Source organism: Paralichthys olivaceus, chromosome 1 (assembly GCF_024713975.1).
Source record: "Paralichthys olivaceus isolate ysfri-2021 chromosome 1, ASM2471397v2, whole genome shotgun sequence".
NCBI lineage: Eukaryota > Metazoa > Chordata > Actinopteri > Pleuronectiformes > Paralichthyidae > Paralichthys > Paralichthys olivaceus.
The window spans coordinates 20,146,675-20,165,619 of NC_091093.1; the positions used below are offsets into that span (position 1 = coordinate 20,146,675).

At 40.4% G+C, this 18,945-nt stretch overlaps 1 protein-coding gene across 9 annotated transcripts in view; it reads left to right on the forward strand.

Annotated features, from left to right (window-relative positions):
* Positions 1-18,945, forward strand: part of tjp1a (tight junction protein 1a) — a 93,169-nt gene that overhangs the window by 5,298 nt on the left and 68,926 nt on the right. For all 9 annotated transcript variants that reach the window (XM_069524739.1, XM_069524752.1, XM_069524782.1 and 6 more), the window contains exon 2: positions 8,715-8,928. In XM_069524739.1, the coding sequence (XP_069380840.1) occupies positions 8,715-8,928 (214 nt within the window). The remainder of the gene's footprint in view (positions 1-8,714; positions 8,929-18,945) is intronic.

Sequence of the window (18,945 nt, forward strand, 5' to 3'; positions counted from 1 at the left end):
TATACCATTTCGTTCTCAACTGCCTGTCAATACCACTCCACATTCAAACACACACATACACACACACACACACACACACACACACACACACACACACACACACACACACACACACACACACACACGTGTAGCAATGAAAATGGCAGAAAGAAGCAAGACTGATATCATCAATCTCCATCCATGAAAAAGCATTTAAATCAGCAGTCAGATTACTTTGGGCATCCCAAAAAGCAGCGTGGCGTTGTCCTAGTGGACAAATATGCAGTGAGCAGAAATATGTTTAACCATTTACAATTTTAATATCGAATGATAAAAAAACCTGTGACAGTTTAAATGTCGATCATAATATACACAAACAAAATCAGCTCAAGGGTTTGACATAAGTGAGTGAGTGTGTTTAAGGTTTTAGACAGAATCAGTCCGACTGCACTATTCTACCAGTTTCCTCCTGGTGAGCTACACAAGAACCAAGACAGTTGTGTTCAGTTACAAACAGATTGTCAGTAGAGAGAGTCTGTCCAGGATTTTGTTGCAAGTTGCTATTATTTACAGACCAACCTAAATAATTATTGATTATTAGGGGGAACTGAGTGAAGTCCTGAAACCTTGGTTTAATGTTGGCATCAAATGCTCGGCAGGATCCTTATTCTTGTTTTAAGTTTGGTTCTGACTAAAATGTACCAATGCTGAATTTTTAATGGCACCAGAAATGGCATATTTCAAACCATATCCAACAATATTTGGCCCATAAGGTTTTTACCAAACAACGATCTGCACCTTCCTGTATGGCTTGGTACAAGTGTACACTTTGTGTATCTATATTCAAGATGTTTTGCCCTTAAAGTGTTTTCCTTATCTTACTCTCTTTGTAGTGAAGTACTGAACCTATGATATAGTTTGAAACCCGGCTTGAGTCTGACAGCAGTCTGTATTCGTGTTGAGTTTAACTCTGGGTCTGGTGATGAGCTCTTAAAGAGCCTGTTGGCGGCAGTGATGATAAAAGAGGTCTATTGTCTCTGGCCAGAGTCAGACGCGGAGCAGCAATGACTTTAAGAATCTGTGAGTCACACGTCCTCGGCCTCTGGTGACTCTCGACTGTCACAGTGGCTCACAGGAGGCTGACAAGATGGAATCCATCACTGCCGGCCCACAAATAGAGAAGGACACAGCAGAGGGGGTCCACTTTTCTCTGACAGAAGTCTCAAGTTTATTTTTAAGTTCATTTTTATTTTTATTTGTTTTCCACATCCAATCCCAGCCGACTTGGGCAAGAGGAGGGGTACACTCGGGACAGGTCACCAGCATATTGCAAAGCAAAGATACAGAGAAAAACAAGCAAATACAACCAGTCACACATTCACAGAGTTTACAATAGACCTAAGTTGATCGTCCAAATAACCCTAACCCCATTCTGCATGACTTTAGACTGTGAAAGGAAGCTGGAGTATCTGGAGAAAACTCATGCCAGCAGAGGGAGAACATGCAAACTCCACCCATGGAGTTTGCTGGAGTAAAGTTGATGATGTCTGGAAATGAAAAAAGAGAATTGTACTGTCAGTGGAATGGGCTGATATGTCTAAGATAGAAACTGATAATGACAATGACTTAATGAAAACACGCAGGGACGAGAGCAGGTGACACCACAATATGTATCTACATTTAAGGTCTAACAGTGTTTCTGAAGCAGAGGGCTGATCAGATGTTGTCCTGTTGTCAATCAATCAATCAATCAATCAGTCACTCAATCAATTTGTCTCATAGGGCTTACCAAGGTCCTCTGTTCTTAACCGTCAACAAGAGTGAGGAAAAACTACCCAAAAAAACTTTTAACGGGAAAAAACATAGAAACCTCAGAGAGAGCCACATGTGAGGAATCCCTCTCCCAGGACGGACAGAAGTGCAATAGATGCACTTTGTGAATAATCAATATTTTTGCAGTAGTTATCTTTTGAAACCTACTCTAAATTTTGATTGTGGAATATTTTACAAGTGCATAGATCACCTCCGTGACCTTTGTTTGATTGGTTGTTATTTGGAAATAGCTCCATCCCTGTATGTCAGCCAGTATAGATGAAGCTACGGAACCGAGAGAGAGCTGAGAGTCGTGTTTGTTGACTTCCTCTTTGCAGGGGTCAGACATCACTCGGACATGACCGTTGTCCCGTCTTTTTTGATGCACGTATATGCCTTATCTGGTCTGTCCATCTGTCAGGCCTGTCTGGCCTAATCAGAGTCTTCATCCACCCACAGATTTTCTGTCCCCTCCTCTTCAGCCCAGGTGGCTTTTAAAGGGCTTACAGACCCCAACTAGTAAATAACAGCTTTTAAAATGTGTGTCCTTGTTTTATTTTCTCCTCAGACCTTTTTAAGGACGTTTTGAGCTGGCCAGCGTATTAGTCATTTGTGTCATTCTTCTACTAGGGGGGGTCAATGAGGTTATCCGGATCAAGTAGGATGTGTCATGCACCTCTTGTCACCACTTGTCCCCTGAAGTAGGAGGGGGGGCCCTTTAGCAGAATGATGCATGTTCATCAGCTGCCATCACTTCCGGCTGAACAGTCAAGCTTCATGAAGCAGCCGGGGTGACCTCCAAGCCATGTACGCTGACAGTGCCCCCCTGTCCTTTGTCCCATTGCATTATGGTCTGTCTGCTTGTGCTGTTTGGCCCCTTTTTCTTCCACCTCTGCCCTGTAGCATCACACTCCTTCATGCTCTGTTCACCTGCCTCCTTCACTTTTATCTTTTTACTCTAACTTTTGCTGCCAATGTGACAGTGGCTGTGGCAAGCGTGTGAGTTTATACAGGGAGGTAAAACAGATGACTAACATACTGGCAGGGTAAAGCTTCTTTGAAAAGATCTAGAAATAGAAATGTAACGAGGAAAAGTCGGTGCAGCTATTTTGGATTCACCACAGTCGCCCTGATGAGCTGGAAGATATGAACAAAGGCAAATCCCAGAATGGAAAGGCATCTCATCAGTACACTTGGTCCGAACACAGTCCATTGTTATTGGACATGATATAAAACGCAGATAAAGATAATACACAGTGGAAAAAACGCAGTTAATCTCTAGTTGTATGAGACACCTGCATAGAAAAGGATGGGACATTTGTGAGGGGGATCATCCAGTATATTTAGTGTGTTTGTGTTTGTGTGCGTGTGTGTTTGTGTGTGTAAGACACCAGGAGCTTTGCTGCTGAGAGGTGTCAGGATTTGGACGAAGCACACCTGCTCTCGTCCCTGTAGTCCTCGCTAAGCGGAAACAATTGTTCCACAAAGTGCTCTCCATCTGAAGATCTGTCATAACACCTCTGAGGTAACAGGTCAATGTGGTCTGTGGGTTTTTTCTTAAAAAAAGCAGTGTGCAATCAGGGTCACTATTTTTACAAACAGCTTCAACAAACATTGATTTTTACCTCTAGATTTATTTTCAACAAATGATCCAGTAACTTAGTGAAGTTAAAATAAAAGGAAACAAGAAACGACTCCATCAGAACTTTGTTTTCTCTTACTTCCTCACCAGTTAATCATCTCAGATCTATCTGGTGTCCTTGTTTATAAAACTGAATATATAATAAGTCACGCTAACAGTGAGATTGTTTCATCAGCTGCTGTTTTCAAGGTCAAACATGGACTTTTAATGATGTTGTGCAACTATTTTTTTCATTAATTATTTAATTTAAAAAATAATTCATTTTATCTGCTGCAAATTAATTATGTTTGTATGTATACAAATATTATGATTGAACTACTGTTTTGCAGATGTATATGCCTATGAATCAACTAATATTATTTCTAAAATTAGGCTCTGTAACGTTTACACATTGCTGGGATTCTGGGATGAGGTAATCTGGAAAGCTTTGCCAGTGACCTCTTAAATCCAGGGCAGGAGGGAGATTCTCTATTTTGGGCTGAAGTCTCATGTAATATTCATAAACTTTACTTCTCTCTGCAGTCAGATCCTAATGTTTCTCGTTATGTCTTTATTTTTCTGCTCTAGGATGCTGGAGTCGGTTGTTGTTTGTACTTTGGGTATGTGTATGTGAGCGCACACCAGCCTGTTTGTGAGTTTCTCCATATTTCTCCAGAGGCAGTGAAAAGTGAGACCAACTCCTGCCTGCTCAGACAGCCAGACTGTCTAATCCACTGCCTCGCATGGCTCAATATATCGTCCTGAAAATTCGCCAGCATCACTGATGATGAATCATTCATCGGTCAGCATCAAGTGAGCATTCACACGTCTGCTCCTTCTGCTGCTCTACTTTCAATATTTGTAGCCTGATGTTTATGCTGCCTGTCTGGACCAGACTGTAGAGCAACAAAACTCTCAGCTTCTGTTTTTTCCCCACATGATTTGGCTCATGTTATATCTGTTGTGCATCTGTGTTCATTTAAGTCTTTTAGCTGCAAGGGTAATAATCGGCCATCTTAAAGCATCTTGGGGAGTACTACTGCATTTGAGGAAAAAACCCTTTTGTGGCTCCAGAGGGAGCTGTTCAATATGAGGAATTTCCTCATGTGACATCACTTCAGTAAACTGTGGAGAAATGACCCAAGCTTTCACCTCATGACATGTTAGGTTTGGTTTGCGCAGAATTTTGAAATGTTATTGGGGTTCAGTCCCATTGGCTGGGCAATATACTTTACACTGCATAAAAGACGTAAACATCTGGGTCGGGTTGTGCTTAACTAATTTTCTCTGTGGAAATCCATTATGTAGTTTTTATCTAATCCTGCCGACAAACAAACAAACAAAGGTGCAGGGCTGAAAACATAACCTCTCTGGTGGAGGTAAGTAATGTTTTTCTAGAAATGAGTCAGATGTAAAACTCCTGCCAAACACAGTTGTGCTTTTTGTGATTTTCATTAGCAGCTCTGAACTACTTTGTTTCTTAATGGACCGGCATTTATCAGTCTTTAAAAAAAAAGTAGTGCAGTCTCTGTAAAAACAACACTGAGATTAATGTGACAGTGGCTCCTCTAGATTCTGTGTGTGTCCTGGCTGGTGATAAATACACAAATGCATTGAGCACAGGTCACAGTAGAGGACAGCTACTAGAAGAGACTATAACTACATATTAAGTGCAATAGCTCTTTGACTATCATTTAGGATTGTAGTCATTGATTTACATTGTTAAATATAGAAAATTTAGAACCTGCACCCACATTGGTGACTATGTTGACAGATATGCAAAAAAATACAAATGAGAAGCAAGAATATACGAGTAGACGAGTATAAACAAAGAATATAACTTGTATTGTGTAGTTAAAAAAAATTTTTTTTTGCTGTACAAGTGCATGACTCTGGCAATGTTTGTCTTTTGTCTTTTTACTTGAATGAATATCATCAACTTGATCCCCTACCTTTGCGCATCAGCATCAGGTTAACATTTGTAGTTTTTAGTAAAGAATATCTCCACAGAATATCTCCCTGAGATGGATCACCTTGAAATTTTATACAGATCAATGACTCTGTATAAATATGGACCCTGGTGGTTGGCTGCAGTATAGATTATGAACCCTGCCACCTCCATGTTAGTAGATGGGATATGGGCCTAAAAAATCTACTGTAAATATATGGCTTGGGTGACTAGTTAGATCTCATCTCACTGATTTATGAAGTGCTTGCTTTTTCTTAGTAGTTTGATTAGTTTATTAGTTAGATCAGTTTAATTAAATAAAAAACAGGGTGAGACATGATTGACAGCTGATACTGACTCATTGTAAATGATGTTCAAGCAAATGAAGAGTAATTCTAATCTGTCATGGTACTTTTCAACTTCTATAAGAGGAGCCAATGTAAAACATGGGTCACTTCCTTTGGCACTGAATCCTTCCAGAGAGTAAATCAGCATGCATGTGACTATTTTGAATCAAACTATTAGGTGTGAATCAAAGCAGATACAAAACAGGTCTCCAGGCTGTTAGGGAGAGAAACATTCTGCTGAGACACCGTGCAGCTCTCGTACGAGACACACTGAACTGCTGTTGGGCTGCCTCGGGTTTCCCATCAAAACAAGATTTGCAGCTGCAGAAAAGGGAACGTGAAAACAAAAAAAGATATAGTTAAATACACTGGAAGTTTGCTTTCATTTTAGATTCTTATTACTGAAGGTCGTCAGTTGTAGTTAGTAATCGAACCACTGCCTCCTTTGTGTGTATTGAACCATCTATCAATAGACACATTTTAAAATCCATACCCTGCAGTGGACATGAAAGTAAAAAGCAACATGTATTGACAGAGCTTAAGGTCTAAATTTAGATTTAAAACAAACTTACCATAAATGCTGTGACAATTCTGAACAAGTGTCAGCATTACGGTAATACAGCAATGTCTCTAAGGCACTGCACACTTCACACAAACTAATTACAAGGTTTTAACAAATAGTGCATCATCTTTATATACACTCTATGGTTTATGTGCTGTTAAATTAGGTTATGTCTTTATATGGCTTTGTAAATGATTGACCTAAAATATGAATTAATATAGCATATCCATTTCTTTACATACTGGGTTTTTGATGACTCAAATTAAAGTCTTTTTTTTTTTTTTTTTTTTTAATGTAGTGGATTATCTATCTGGGGATCAAAACATGTTACTGTGTTCACTTCCTCCACCTCCAGAGAGAAGTTTATCTTTTTTCCTTGGGACTGTCATGAGTCGTCAGCTCTAACACTGTCTAATGCTTTCGTACAAGCCTTCAAACTGGCCGATCACTTGCCATTAAGATCTATCTCAAGTGCCACAAATATCTTCTCTTTCTAAAGCTCCGTCAGGTGAAGTTTGAATGTAACACACAGCTAACGTTGTTATAAGGCTCAAATCAATGATTATTTCCATAAATGATTCACTTGAGTTTTTTTTCTTGATCGGCCAATCAATCACGTCCTCTGTGAAATTACAAAATATTACAACAGCCAGGAAGGAATGTTAAAATCAGTTGCTTTGTTCAACCAACAATCGAGGACACTGAGATATTTGATTTGCAATAATGTAAAACAAAGAAAAGCATAACGATTTCAGATCTATGAAATTCAAACCTCCAATTATTTGAAAATTTTGTTGAAAACTGACCAGAAAGGTTCATCGGTGTTCTGTTGATCTCTACCTGGCTAGTTGTTGAATATGATTATACTTACTTTTGAAACTGTTTTATTCTGCTAGTCTAAGCAGTCTGCAAATCAGTCTCTGGAGTTATAAATATTTCCCATTTTGAGACACTAAAAAATGACATGAATTGTCAGCGTAATGATGAGTGGTAAGTTTCCCTGACAATTCACTTTAAATTACCCTGGAAATCCCCTTCCTTTGCAGTCATGCATGTAAGAACCAAAGCATCCTCATTGTGGGTTAATAATAGAAGACAAGTGGATGCTTTGTACCTACTCTCCATTCGCAGGCTACCCGCTGACATTCAGCCTAATTACTCACACTTGCTTGAATGGCCCTACAGCCAACAGGAGAGGATGTCCTTTAAAAAAAGTAAAGACAGCAAGAGAAAAGTTATGTCACTTTAATCCTCCGGGCATCTTTATGTTTTCCCTCAGATGTGCAGCAGTGCCTCAGACTGTGTGTATGATGTGGACTGTTCTTTGGCGAAAGCTCGGCCATCGTGAATCATGTGGTATTTAATGGAAGTGGTTATGTCATGTGGTTGAACCCACATGCAGTACAACATCAGAGACAGTAAATTGTTCAAAAGATATGAAAAAGTCTCTGACATGTATCTGCTCTCAATAAAACCTGTGGAAATATGATCACTTACTGTAAAATAGAAGCTGAGTGTTGAATGATTTCTGTGCACCATAAAGCTTAAGATCAAATGAAATGAAACATTACATTTACATGCACTCAAAAATGTATTACTCTTTTTTTGAGCAGCTTAACAAGGTCTAAACACAACTTAAGTTAGTTTCTGACACTCTGGGCTTTTAGCTCCATTTTGATCCCCACCAAATCCTGAGGGATATATTTTTAGCTCTCTGTAATAATGTGATTTGGTGAGGGGTTGTGAGGGGTTAAAGCCTCTGCACACCCACTCAGGTGTTTACAACTTACAACAGCCGATTAAACCTGGTCAGGTTGAAAATAGGTGGAGCTATGGTGGGATTTCATGAGCTATCAATAAGAAGGATAACAGGTCAATAGGTTATCCTGCCTAAAATTAACAGTATAGAATCAAACTGTTTGTCAAACCCAATTTACTCCACACTATAGACTGTAAACAATGGTGGCTGACATGTCTCCACTTCTTTCCATTTTACAAAAAGTAAAGTTAATATATCCCTTTAGCACTGATGACATCATTTAGAGCCAGAATCTGAACAGTAGGGATCGTAGGGCAGATCCATGGTATCAAGGTCCGGCCAATACAGCCATGCAACCAATTGCGAGTCAATCTCAGCTGTCAATCATGACATTTCACCTTTTTTTTATATCATCAAATAATGAATTAAAATGAAAATTTCTGTACTACACCCAGCCACCAGGGGGCGATCAAGGTGTTTTGGTTTCACTTTTGTCACATCGTCCCAATTTATATACATAATTGATATCTTCTTGTAGGGTTTTTACAAGAGTGCATGAGTGTGACTTCAGGAGGTGAAAGTATGACTCTGTCTGATGAAAAGACATGTGGAGGGACCCTTATTCACTGTTCTTTGCCTGCATCAAATGTTAACATCTTCTCTGTTTCTCTGTTTCTCCGCTGCAGGGTGACCCCCTCAGATGGAGATGCATCCCCTTCAGGCAACCCCGGCTGCTCAGACGGGGCTTCAGGTGCTACCGGTGGCGCTGGTGCTATGGCAATGCCTGCCACCTCCACCCTCTCCCTGCCCATGAGCCAGGGTAAACCCTCCCTGCGTCGCATCAAAGGCCGCATTCACCGCAGCAAGAGCCTGGACAGCATGGATCTCCTCGATGCTAATGTAAGGCTCACTCACGACACCATGTACAACAAAGGAGGAAAGCTGAGATACTCAGGCTGCAAATAACAACTATATTCACTCTGGCCTCTTTTCCACACTTTTAAACACCTTCTTTTATTCAAACAGGGCTTCAAAACCCAAAGATATTCCGCTTACTGTCATGTGACCACGAAGCAGAAACCAGTAAAACATTTCATTTATAAAACAAAATCAGTAAATCATTAAAAAGTTGCAATTCCTTTTTCATATTGCAAAACGTTATGTTGAAGAGACACGTTTTGATTTATTGAACACTCTTTTGATATATTCCCATTTAATCACTAAGGAATTGCAACACATGACAACCTTTTCTTGAAAAAGTGATTCTTGTATTAAATGTAAGCTGTGATTATATTTACTAAATTAGTTGTTTCAAATAAGAATAAATGTCAACACTTTTTATCTTAACGATTTAATTCAGATTCAACATTTACACAAGCTGCAGATCTGCGCACACGCACACACGCACACGCACACACACACACACACACACACAGGATGACCTTTGGTTATGCAATATTTCCTTGGTTTTCAGATGAGCACCGTTTAACACATTCCATATGTCTCTCTCTCTATGACTGGTTTATTCTCATGAAAAGTATTAATCTGATAAATGATTGGGTAAGCTGCTTGGACCTAAAAACCCTTACTAACTCTGGGATTGTCCATTCAGCTGAGAACTGCCTTTGGCCCACTCTCTACACCGGTCAACTCAGGCGTACTTGTGTGTGTGTGTGTGTGTGTGTGTGTGTGTGTGTGTGTGTGTGTGTGTGTGTGTGTGTGTGTGTGTGTGTGTGTGTGAGAAAGCATGTGTTTGTACCTGTGTGTGTGTGTGTGTGTATGTGTGTGTATGTGTGTTTATGAGCGATGTGGCTTTTGGGAAAGCCACCAACAGTTTTTGATGTAAAAGCATGCCAACTTGCTACTAATGCATGCTCGGTAAGGCAGTTTGTGTGTGTGTGTGGCGTGGGAGCACGGTGGGCACTCAGATGCAGATAAATCTCTCTTCTGCACAGCAACACTACTGAGTGTCTCTGTCCCCTCACTTCCTTCTTTATGTCTTGGCCTGACCCTTTGTAGATTTCTCCTTTAATACATTTTCACAGTGTGATGTTTCCTCATCCACCCCTGTTCTTCCACTCCATCTTGACAGTCAGTCAGTGTGTTCTTGTGAGTACGTATTCGTGTGTTTGTGTGAGAGTGTGTGCTACATGCTTTTAGCTGGCCTTAATTGGGAGCTGCCCGGTGTGTGTGTCTGTGTGAGGAGGCATCACAACAGCCGGACTGTCGTCAGTGCAGGAGAGAGAGGGACTCAGTACGATTTCGTTTAAAAGCGGAATTTGCAGTTCAAACAAGTAAATCCATTATTGATGTGAAGGAGGGCTGAAGGTGGAAGTCGCTGGGTGTAGGTGACAGTCAGGATCGTGTTCATCACGGCCTCGCCAACCCGAATGATGCAACACACACACACACACACACACACACAAACACTTCTGTATCTGCTTGACTAAATGTGTCAGTTTGACTGTTGGTGTGAAGTTTCCTGTCAGTAGCTAATTTTGAGACGGTGGCAAAAATATCTCATAGATTTTCAAAACAACCTTGAGATCTCTGATGCATAAATCTTGACAGTGAGTCGTCTGGCCTAAATCATTTCATTGCTTTCGCCCATAACTTTTCAGACGTATTTGAAGTAACGGCAGTGTTTGGGTGGTGCCGGAGCAGCAGAGGCAGATGGTGAATGAAAGTTACATGCGGCTTTGGTGTTATGTCATCGACAATAACAAAAACTTGTAGCACTCATGGAGCTCTGTGGGTCGTAGGGTGGGAAGGCGGGGGTACGATATCCAACAATAGCAACGCTGTTACTGGGGTAAAACTTCTCAAACTGAGAAGTTTGAGGAAAATATGTAATTGTTATTTTAATTATTCATATTGTAATTTCAGTTTGTGCACTCAATTCTGGGCCTGTATCTGTGAGGTGGTCTACATACTATAATATTAACGACCCTGAAAACAGGTTTTCCAAATCAGCTTTTTCTGTACGTGATGGGATCCTACATGAACACAGTCTTTCTTAACAGTTGTGGTTATTTCACATGAAACAGGCATTTCCAAAAACTCACTAACACCTTCTAACATCTGTCTTTGTCTGCAATGAGAATGGTTGCAAACAGCCTTCACTCGCAGGCCAAACTACACAGGTTTTTATCATCTCTGGGGTAATTTCTGCTTCTTCCTCTTTGTTTTGGCAGTCTCCACAGTCCAAACATGACTCACCATGGAAAACAAACTCAAAGGCATAGTCCTCTGGCAATGGGACAGGAGCCAATTGCTCTTTTTTAAGTAGGTTTACTGGTCATAAAAAACCCTCCATATACTTTCTAATTTTGGCATAAAAAAGTTCTGGTGTTGCTCCTTTCACTGGTTTGTCAATGTCAGTAAATATGTGCACCAACTAAAAACTACAACTTTCACCTCCTACAATGGGTTAAGACGCTTTTGAAAAACCTGTTCAGCTGTTGTCATTTTAAAAACTTCATTATTCTTTTTGCATTATCAGTAAAGATAAAAAACATGTTAGCCATATGTGAAGAAAAGGCATCTCAGACTTGAACGTTCAAAGAAGTATGCAGCTTTCAGCTTTTTTACTTGTGATTTGCTCTTGGAGTTTTATTCCTACTAGTCTATCCAGCTCTGATGTGACGAATGGAAAAAGGCATCACTGTAGACGAGCCAGAGTTGGGGACACAGTCTCAGGGATGCTTCACAGTTTAGTCTTTAAAGACCATCCATCAGTCAGGATGGTGTTCAAATGTAGCCTCAAGAGAACTTGAGAATTCCTGCGGAAGTAAATCCCCCTTCCTCCTCAGAATCATTTCTATCTTTGTCTCTTTAGCTACAACATCACATACCAACAATAAATATCTGTCCATAAATAGCACGTTTCATGTTGTGCAGTATTAAAATGTGGTCAGTTTCACTCTGAGGCATTCTCGATTACGCTTCTCCTTCTCCGTAAGGAATATCGCAGATGCAGACTAAAAACAGCTCCGCTATCCATTTCACCTCAGCGAGCCCTTGCAAAAATATCGGCTGCTCGGAGCATGTTACTCACGTACATTAGCTTTTACTGTGGACTGATCAAAACATGTCCATGAGTGTAAGTCTCCCACATGAATAATAGATGGAAGAAATGATCCGTTTCACGAAGTGTTTTCTTTTTCTGTATCTCACAGATATTTTTGTGATATAAAAACAGCTAAAAAAGTCTGTGGTTAAACTGAGTGAACTCCCCTGGGATCTCTGCTGCTATTTATTCAATGCTGTCCGATGGCTCCTCTCCCCTATTTGTCTTCTAATGCAAAGTAGCTGCCAATGTGTACTTCACTGTAGAGCAACGGATTGATTCTTTTCAACAATGTGTGAGGATAAACAGATCTCTTTGAGTGTGTGTGTGTGTGTTGTTGTAAAGTATGAAGTGTGACCTGATCTGCAGAGTCCTTCAGCTGAGGTCAGTAATCACTGTTGTTGCTGAGATCCATGTGGGGAAAAAACAGACAAAATATCTATTGGTCAGTACCTTCCAATACGTAATGCAATTCCGATTAGAATTTTCTCATTTGCCACCTACATTGTTCAGGTTAACTCAATTGTTAAAGATTTCAAAGATTAAATCAATGAAGCATTGGGAAAAATTCAATATATATATTCAGGCTCTAATCCTGTGTCCCTTCATGAATTATTCATGCAAGAATCCATGCCTTCATGTGATTTGTGACGAGCTAACCCCACCCAATAACTACACGAGATTGAATCTCCGAGTAACTACAGACTTTGCACACATACATCTATCTAAGTACTGATATCCAGGCACTACAGCACCAGTCCTATTCTATATGTTCTCATAATCAATGTATCTATATGTATTTACAATGTCTGAGAAAAAAACACCAAGAATTACCATGTATACATGCACACATACAGGCATGCCTACGTGTTTACTGCATGCACAGCAGCAAGGTGATTATAAACATGAGTCCACTGTGTCAGCTTATATTTTACACATGCATACATGAAACAAGTTCATGTTATTCACAGCACATCTTCTCAAGCATAGTCACGTGTGCATGTGCACCTGAAGGACTGAGAAGAGGAGAAAATGAGACAAATGAAAATTGATCAAATGTAAAGAGGAAAATTATATTTTGGTTTTTAGATGAGATAAAAACACAGAAACAGGCCGAACACTATTTCTGATACAATGTCATCACAACTGGATACCTTGCTAATTGGTTTAATTCATCAACCTCAGTAAAATCAAGATAGTATAAACACTGAGATTTATACAGGAGAACATCCTCATTTGAATGAAAGCAGGATTTAAAAATTCTTCATGATGAAAGAAAAAAAAAAATTCAAATGCGTGATCAGCAACATAACTAAAGGTACTTTGGAGCTGGCCTTTAAAAAAAATTCTGTCCACAACTATTTCTTGTAAAATACCAAATGTGTAAAAATCTGTTCACTGTCACCTCCTGTGGACAGTGACCATATTAACCTCATCAGGTGGTGAGGCAGACCTGTATGGATTCTGCTGAGTTGATGGGTGCAGACACTCAAACACTGACTGTCGGGGAGAGCAGAAAAGAGAGATTACAAAAAGGAGTGATGAACGAGAGGGAGGAGGGGAGGTTAGACATGGAGGATGTGGGATGCTCCACTGAGATGAATACATTTCCCCCTGGATAGACAGGAGGCTCTACAGACACCTTATAACTCACTTTCATCATCCTTCAGCAGAACACAACAGCACAAAATTACATTCAACATACAAGTCGTTTATCTTACCTGAGCTGAAACGGGCCTCTGTGATTATATCTCTGTGCCTTTGCTTTGCCTGTTACCTTCGTGTGTGTGTCTTACCCAGATGTGGGTGGCAGATGTATGGATATTAGTGGAGTAAGGATTCCCCAAATTCACAGTTCAGTTTAAGCCTCAATTTTCACCATAATCCAGTGATTATAAAACTGACAGAAGTTAGTCACAGACAAACACAGGCACATGCACACACACACACTGTGGAGGCTGTGAATATGATTTTTGTAGATATATGATGTAATAAAAAGAAAGCTGCACATGAAGTCGGGGGGGTTACCTCAGATGGAGACTGTCTCTGCTTTTACCCTCCTCCAGGGGCAGCACTACTTTTATTATTGGCATTAGTGAGCATACATTCAAAGACAGACATGTATTGATTTAATAATCACATCAGTTCCTGAGCTGGAGAGAAAAAAAAAAACATGAATGAAAAAAATAGCAGGTCAGTGTTGTCATAATGCTGCAACAGAAATGATGTGTGAGACATTTCTGCATATAAGTATTGAATTATCATGGATTCTGGTTTTTTTCTCAGCATGATCAATCATAGGAATGGGCCACACTTATATATGAAATATTGCAAACATGCTGACAGTGGCATGTTTATGTATGGTAAGCTGTATTAAAATAAAAAAAAAATATATCTATTGATCTTCTACTCCTGTACTCCACAACATACAGTATAATTTTTCGTACTTCTCTATATTTATCGACAGCTGTAGTTACTTTACTTTAGGATCGTTACCAACAAAACCTTCTGAGTTTTTAAACCATTTGACATGTGTAGAGGTTCAACCATCCAACGCTGTATTCTTTTATGAGCCACAGTTTCACCAGCTCCAACATTTTTTGGTTAATATTATGGATTATTTCCCAGGAAATCAGTGAAAATATACAAAAATGTCCTCTGTCACACTGTTCAATAAGAAATCTTCGATCTGCCGCTTTGTCCAGATCCCCAACAAAATGAATTGGTTCTCTCTTCATGGTCCATCCATCCTTCCACCTAGTTTCATGGAAATCTGTTCTGTATACAAACCAACAAACTGACAAACTGAGAGGGGTGACAACATCTCCTCCATGGTGGAGATAATAAGGGTGTTCAAGAGTAAAGCGTTCATTCCTGTGGCACGTTTCACTTTTTCAGCTCATAGGGTTTGATCACAGGACCTGGCCGTGGGTGCCAGCCATCAGGGACAACCGATGAAGCCCCTCGTTAATCGCATTGACCATTAACCAGCAGCAGATCTATAGGCCTCAGCTCTCAGCTTCCCTACGGCTTTGATGTTGATCGGAAAGTGATTCATTAGCAGTTTAAATACATGGACCCTTTGCATAATGACACGCTCCCTGGCCCTCATGTTGGCTCATCCCGCAGCACTGTGCATCGGTAATGTCAGACAGGAAGGGCATGCAGGATCAATGTTGGTTCTATAGATAGATGAAGCGATGATCTATGACATCCACAGCAGCAGCATGTAAGTGAGAAGGCTTTATTTAATGCAGGGTCGTATGGAACAGTTCACATCAAATTAGATTAAATTAATCGATCACTGGTATGTGCAGGATGTGTGTGAGATCTGTGGAGAAGTGGCTGAAGGGACGCCTGGCTGGGTACGCTGCAGGAAGCGTGTCTTCATATTATTATGTCCGGCGATGTGCTGTCCTCTCTGCGATATTGATTGGTCGCATTAGGGAGTCTGCAGGTCAGCATTTCTCAGATGGGGACAGAGGAGGAGCGGGATGGAGGAGGTGCTAGAGGGTATGGGCAAAATGGTTAATGTGAAGGAAGGAGGGGGGAAGAGATGGAAGGATGGAAAATCAAAAGAGAGGTGAATGATGAATGATAATATTGATTGAAGTAAAGAAGTAGCTCAGGTGTTATTTTTACCACCAGCTACAGTATTGATTTAGTGAGGTACAGCTGGTTGAAGATGATCTATTGTTCTCACCTTCACGTGTTTGTTTACAGTATATTAATACTCATTTTTTCCCCTCACCACCACGTAGGTAGCTGTCAATACTGAATAAATAACATTAAGCACCGCTCTGGCCGCTCTCTCAGTGGCACATCACCCCCGGGTTGCTTTCCTGTGAGATACCACCAACTCCATTCAAGGTGCCGGATAAGCTTTAATTTAGTCACAACATGTTATCCTCGTATTAAACACTTACTTTATTTTCAGCCTCGGTGACTGACAGTGTTTCCTCACTGACCTTCAGGAGCTCGGGTGTGTTTGATGTAATTTTAGCTTCAGCTCTCACATCCGTCCCTGTGCTGGTCCCAGCTCCATTTCTCGTCTCGCAGCTGAAATGTTTCGCTCTGAATAATTTATCACACTTAAAAGCAATCACAACACCTTGTAGTCTTGAGTAGAATTAAGCTAGAAGTAGCATTATCATTCTTCGTTTTAATTTTTTTTTTTATTCTTCCATCTTATCTCTGTGATTTGCGAGCTGTGAGCATGCGGTCGATGGCTCATGCATAAGATTTGTTGGATTATGAAAGAGAAGATGGGGGTTAATTTATGACTCCCAACATTCATCTCATACCACATGGCAGCAGCAGCAGCATCTTCTAACGAGATGGGATGGATTCTCGGCAGCCCACAATTTAGGCCCTCTCCTCTGTTTCCATGGCAACACAATTACTTTATCCTGGGTGTGGGAGGTTAGGGTGATAATGCATAGTTTTTTATGTTGAGAGAGAGCACAGAGGAAAACCAGGTCAAAGAGTGCAGTTTCTTTCTTTCTTTTTAGTTTCAGTGATTCAGTAAAATATAAAGTCTCAGTGCTTTTTGTTAGAGCTTTTAAAGAGAGATTATTTTCTACTTCAACTAAACTCTCATGTATTTTTGCGTACACAAAATGTTATGTAGCCACCACATAATGGTCATGTGTTAAGAGCTGCAACTAATGATCGTTGTCAGTATTGATATTCTGTAGATGATTTTTCTCTCTTGTCCAGTTAATTGTTTGTCTAAGAAACAACCGAAAATTGTGAAAGATATCTCATAGATTTTTCAACTCCCCAATTATACACACAGATTTTAAATTAAGTTCATTTAGAAAGATGGTTCCAACCATCAAATTCACAGCATGAAAAACAGCATCTTCATCTTCTGACCACAGGCTGCAATTGACAATCAATAAAGGAGTCGAACTGCAAACACCCGAGAGACTTAAATCTTCATTAACCGATAAAGATACATGCTCAAAAAGCAGAGCAGGCACTCTCTTCTCCATTTTCCTCCCCCTCTCTCTCTCCTCTTCCTTGTTTCTCTCCCATCACACAAACCGGTCGAGGCAGATGGCCGCCTCACACCGAGTCTGTTTCTGTAGCAGGTTAAAAGGGAGGTTTTTTTTCTCTCCACTGTCACAGAGTATTTGCCGTTTGTGGGAACTGTTTGTCCTCTATAAAGTGCCTTGAGATGATGGATGCTGTGATGTAGTGAACTGAATCCTCGGACGGAGAAAATAATTTGGGAGTCCGTTTATATTTGCATCAGGAGCGGGTCCTCTCTACGGAGGCAGACATGTTTTTTACAGTAGCCCAAACTGGACAAATGAAACACCTTTTGAGTTTTTATGACAAGTGAAGGTTTCCACAGGTTCTCTGTCATGTTAAGGGAGGGGAGGGGGAGGGGAGGAGTATTCAGCTGCAACACGAAACCTCACCACTAGATGTCACTAAATTCTACAAACTGAACCTTTAATATCTTCTGCCACTGATAGATTTGACTTATCGTGAATCACACGAGTGAAGAGGCTTTACATACAGAACATGTGTATCTGCACCTTTATAAAAGACCTGACCTCTAAATAATACTCTAAGTGACTAGTTTTCTGTGTGCAGAGTTTGAAATTTGATTTCAACAGAATATAGTCATCTATTGTTTTATCGCATCAGCAGAAGTGTGGACTATAGTGTCCCCTCTGTCACTTTACTTGTTTGCATCATATCATTAGTGTTGCCCTCTTTCAACAATGTCAGTCTCCTCAGTGCTACAGGAATGTCCTCCAGAGAGATCATTCTGTCTCTAACCTTCCCCTCCATGCAGTCACCTGTAGGGGCTCCCATTTCATGTTTGACTTTTATTCTCCCTCTCAACTAAAGTGACCACCAGGAATCTAAATCGTTGTCAAGTGAGACGCCCCAGGGGAAGTCATGATACCGACCTGCAACCTGACTTTGTAGCATCTGATGGCAGAGAGCAGTAAAGCAAGTGAAAAAAGAACAACATCAAAATAAACATGAGAAAATGGGTTAGTCAAAGCCGACGGGTGCATGGAGACGTGTGTGTGTCTTTCTGTCCGTCACTGCGTGTGTGTCTGTCTTTGTGCATGCGTGCCTCAGGAGGACTTCTTGCCCGGGGGCAGGGGGGCTCTCAGGATGGATTCATCACAAGCCAGAGGCTGTGCTGTGCACCATTAGGATCAAGGTTGCTATTTCAGGACGCTACCTGCTGAGGGATGTACTCCACTCACAGTTTTGATGGCCCCTCAGCCCAAGTCCATTAAATAAGGCTGGGATGTCCTGTGCTGCTGCTGTGTAACTGGGATGAGACCTAATTTCACAAACTGACCAGTTATTTTAGTTCACATATTTTTACGATCATGACGTCAAAACCTGTATTTTAATGAATTTCCATGACAAGACATTTTATAAAATTACATAACTGTCTAATATATAACAGCAATAACGACAATACAGGAAGTGAAACTGCTTTCTTGTATGATGCTGTTTGTTAAATAATAGATAAATGATCCATAGTTTTCTCTGACTCCCAAGATCTTGGTCAAAAATTATTTGTATTCAAATAAGTAGATGTGGAGGACACAGAAAGTGAGTTCATGTGCATGCGTGTTACTTTGAGGAAAATGACTCAGCATCTTTCGCTGACTGACACAACGCTGGAACAGGCTGATCTCTGTGACCTTTGGGGTTAAAGGTCACGTCAGATTTATGATGCATGTGTTTAAACATGCATGAGACAGTTTGAGTCTGACGTGAATGTAAATGAAGTGAATCTGGATATAACACTATTGACATTATATAAACGTATAATTGTTAACACATGATCAAGTAATACGCAG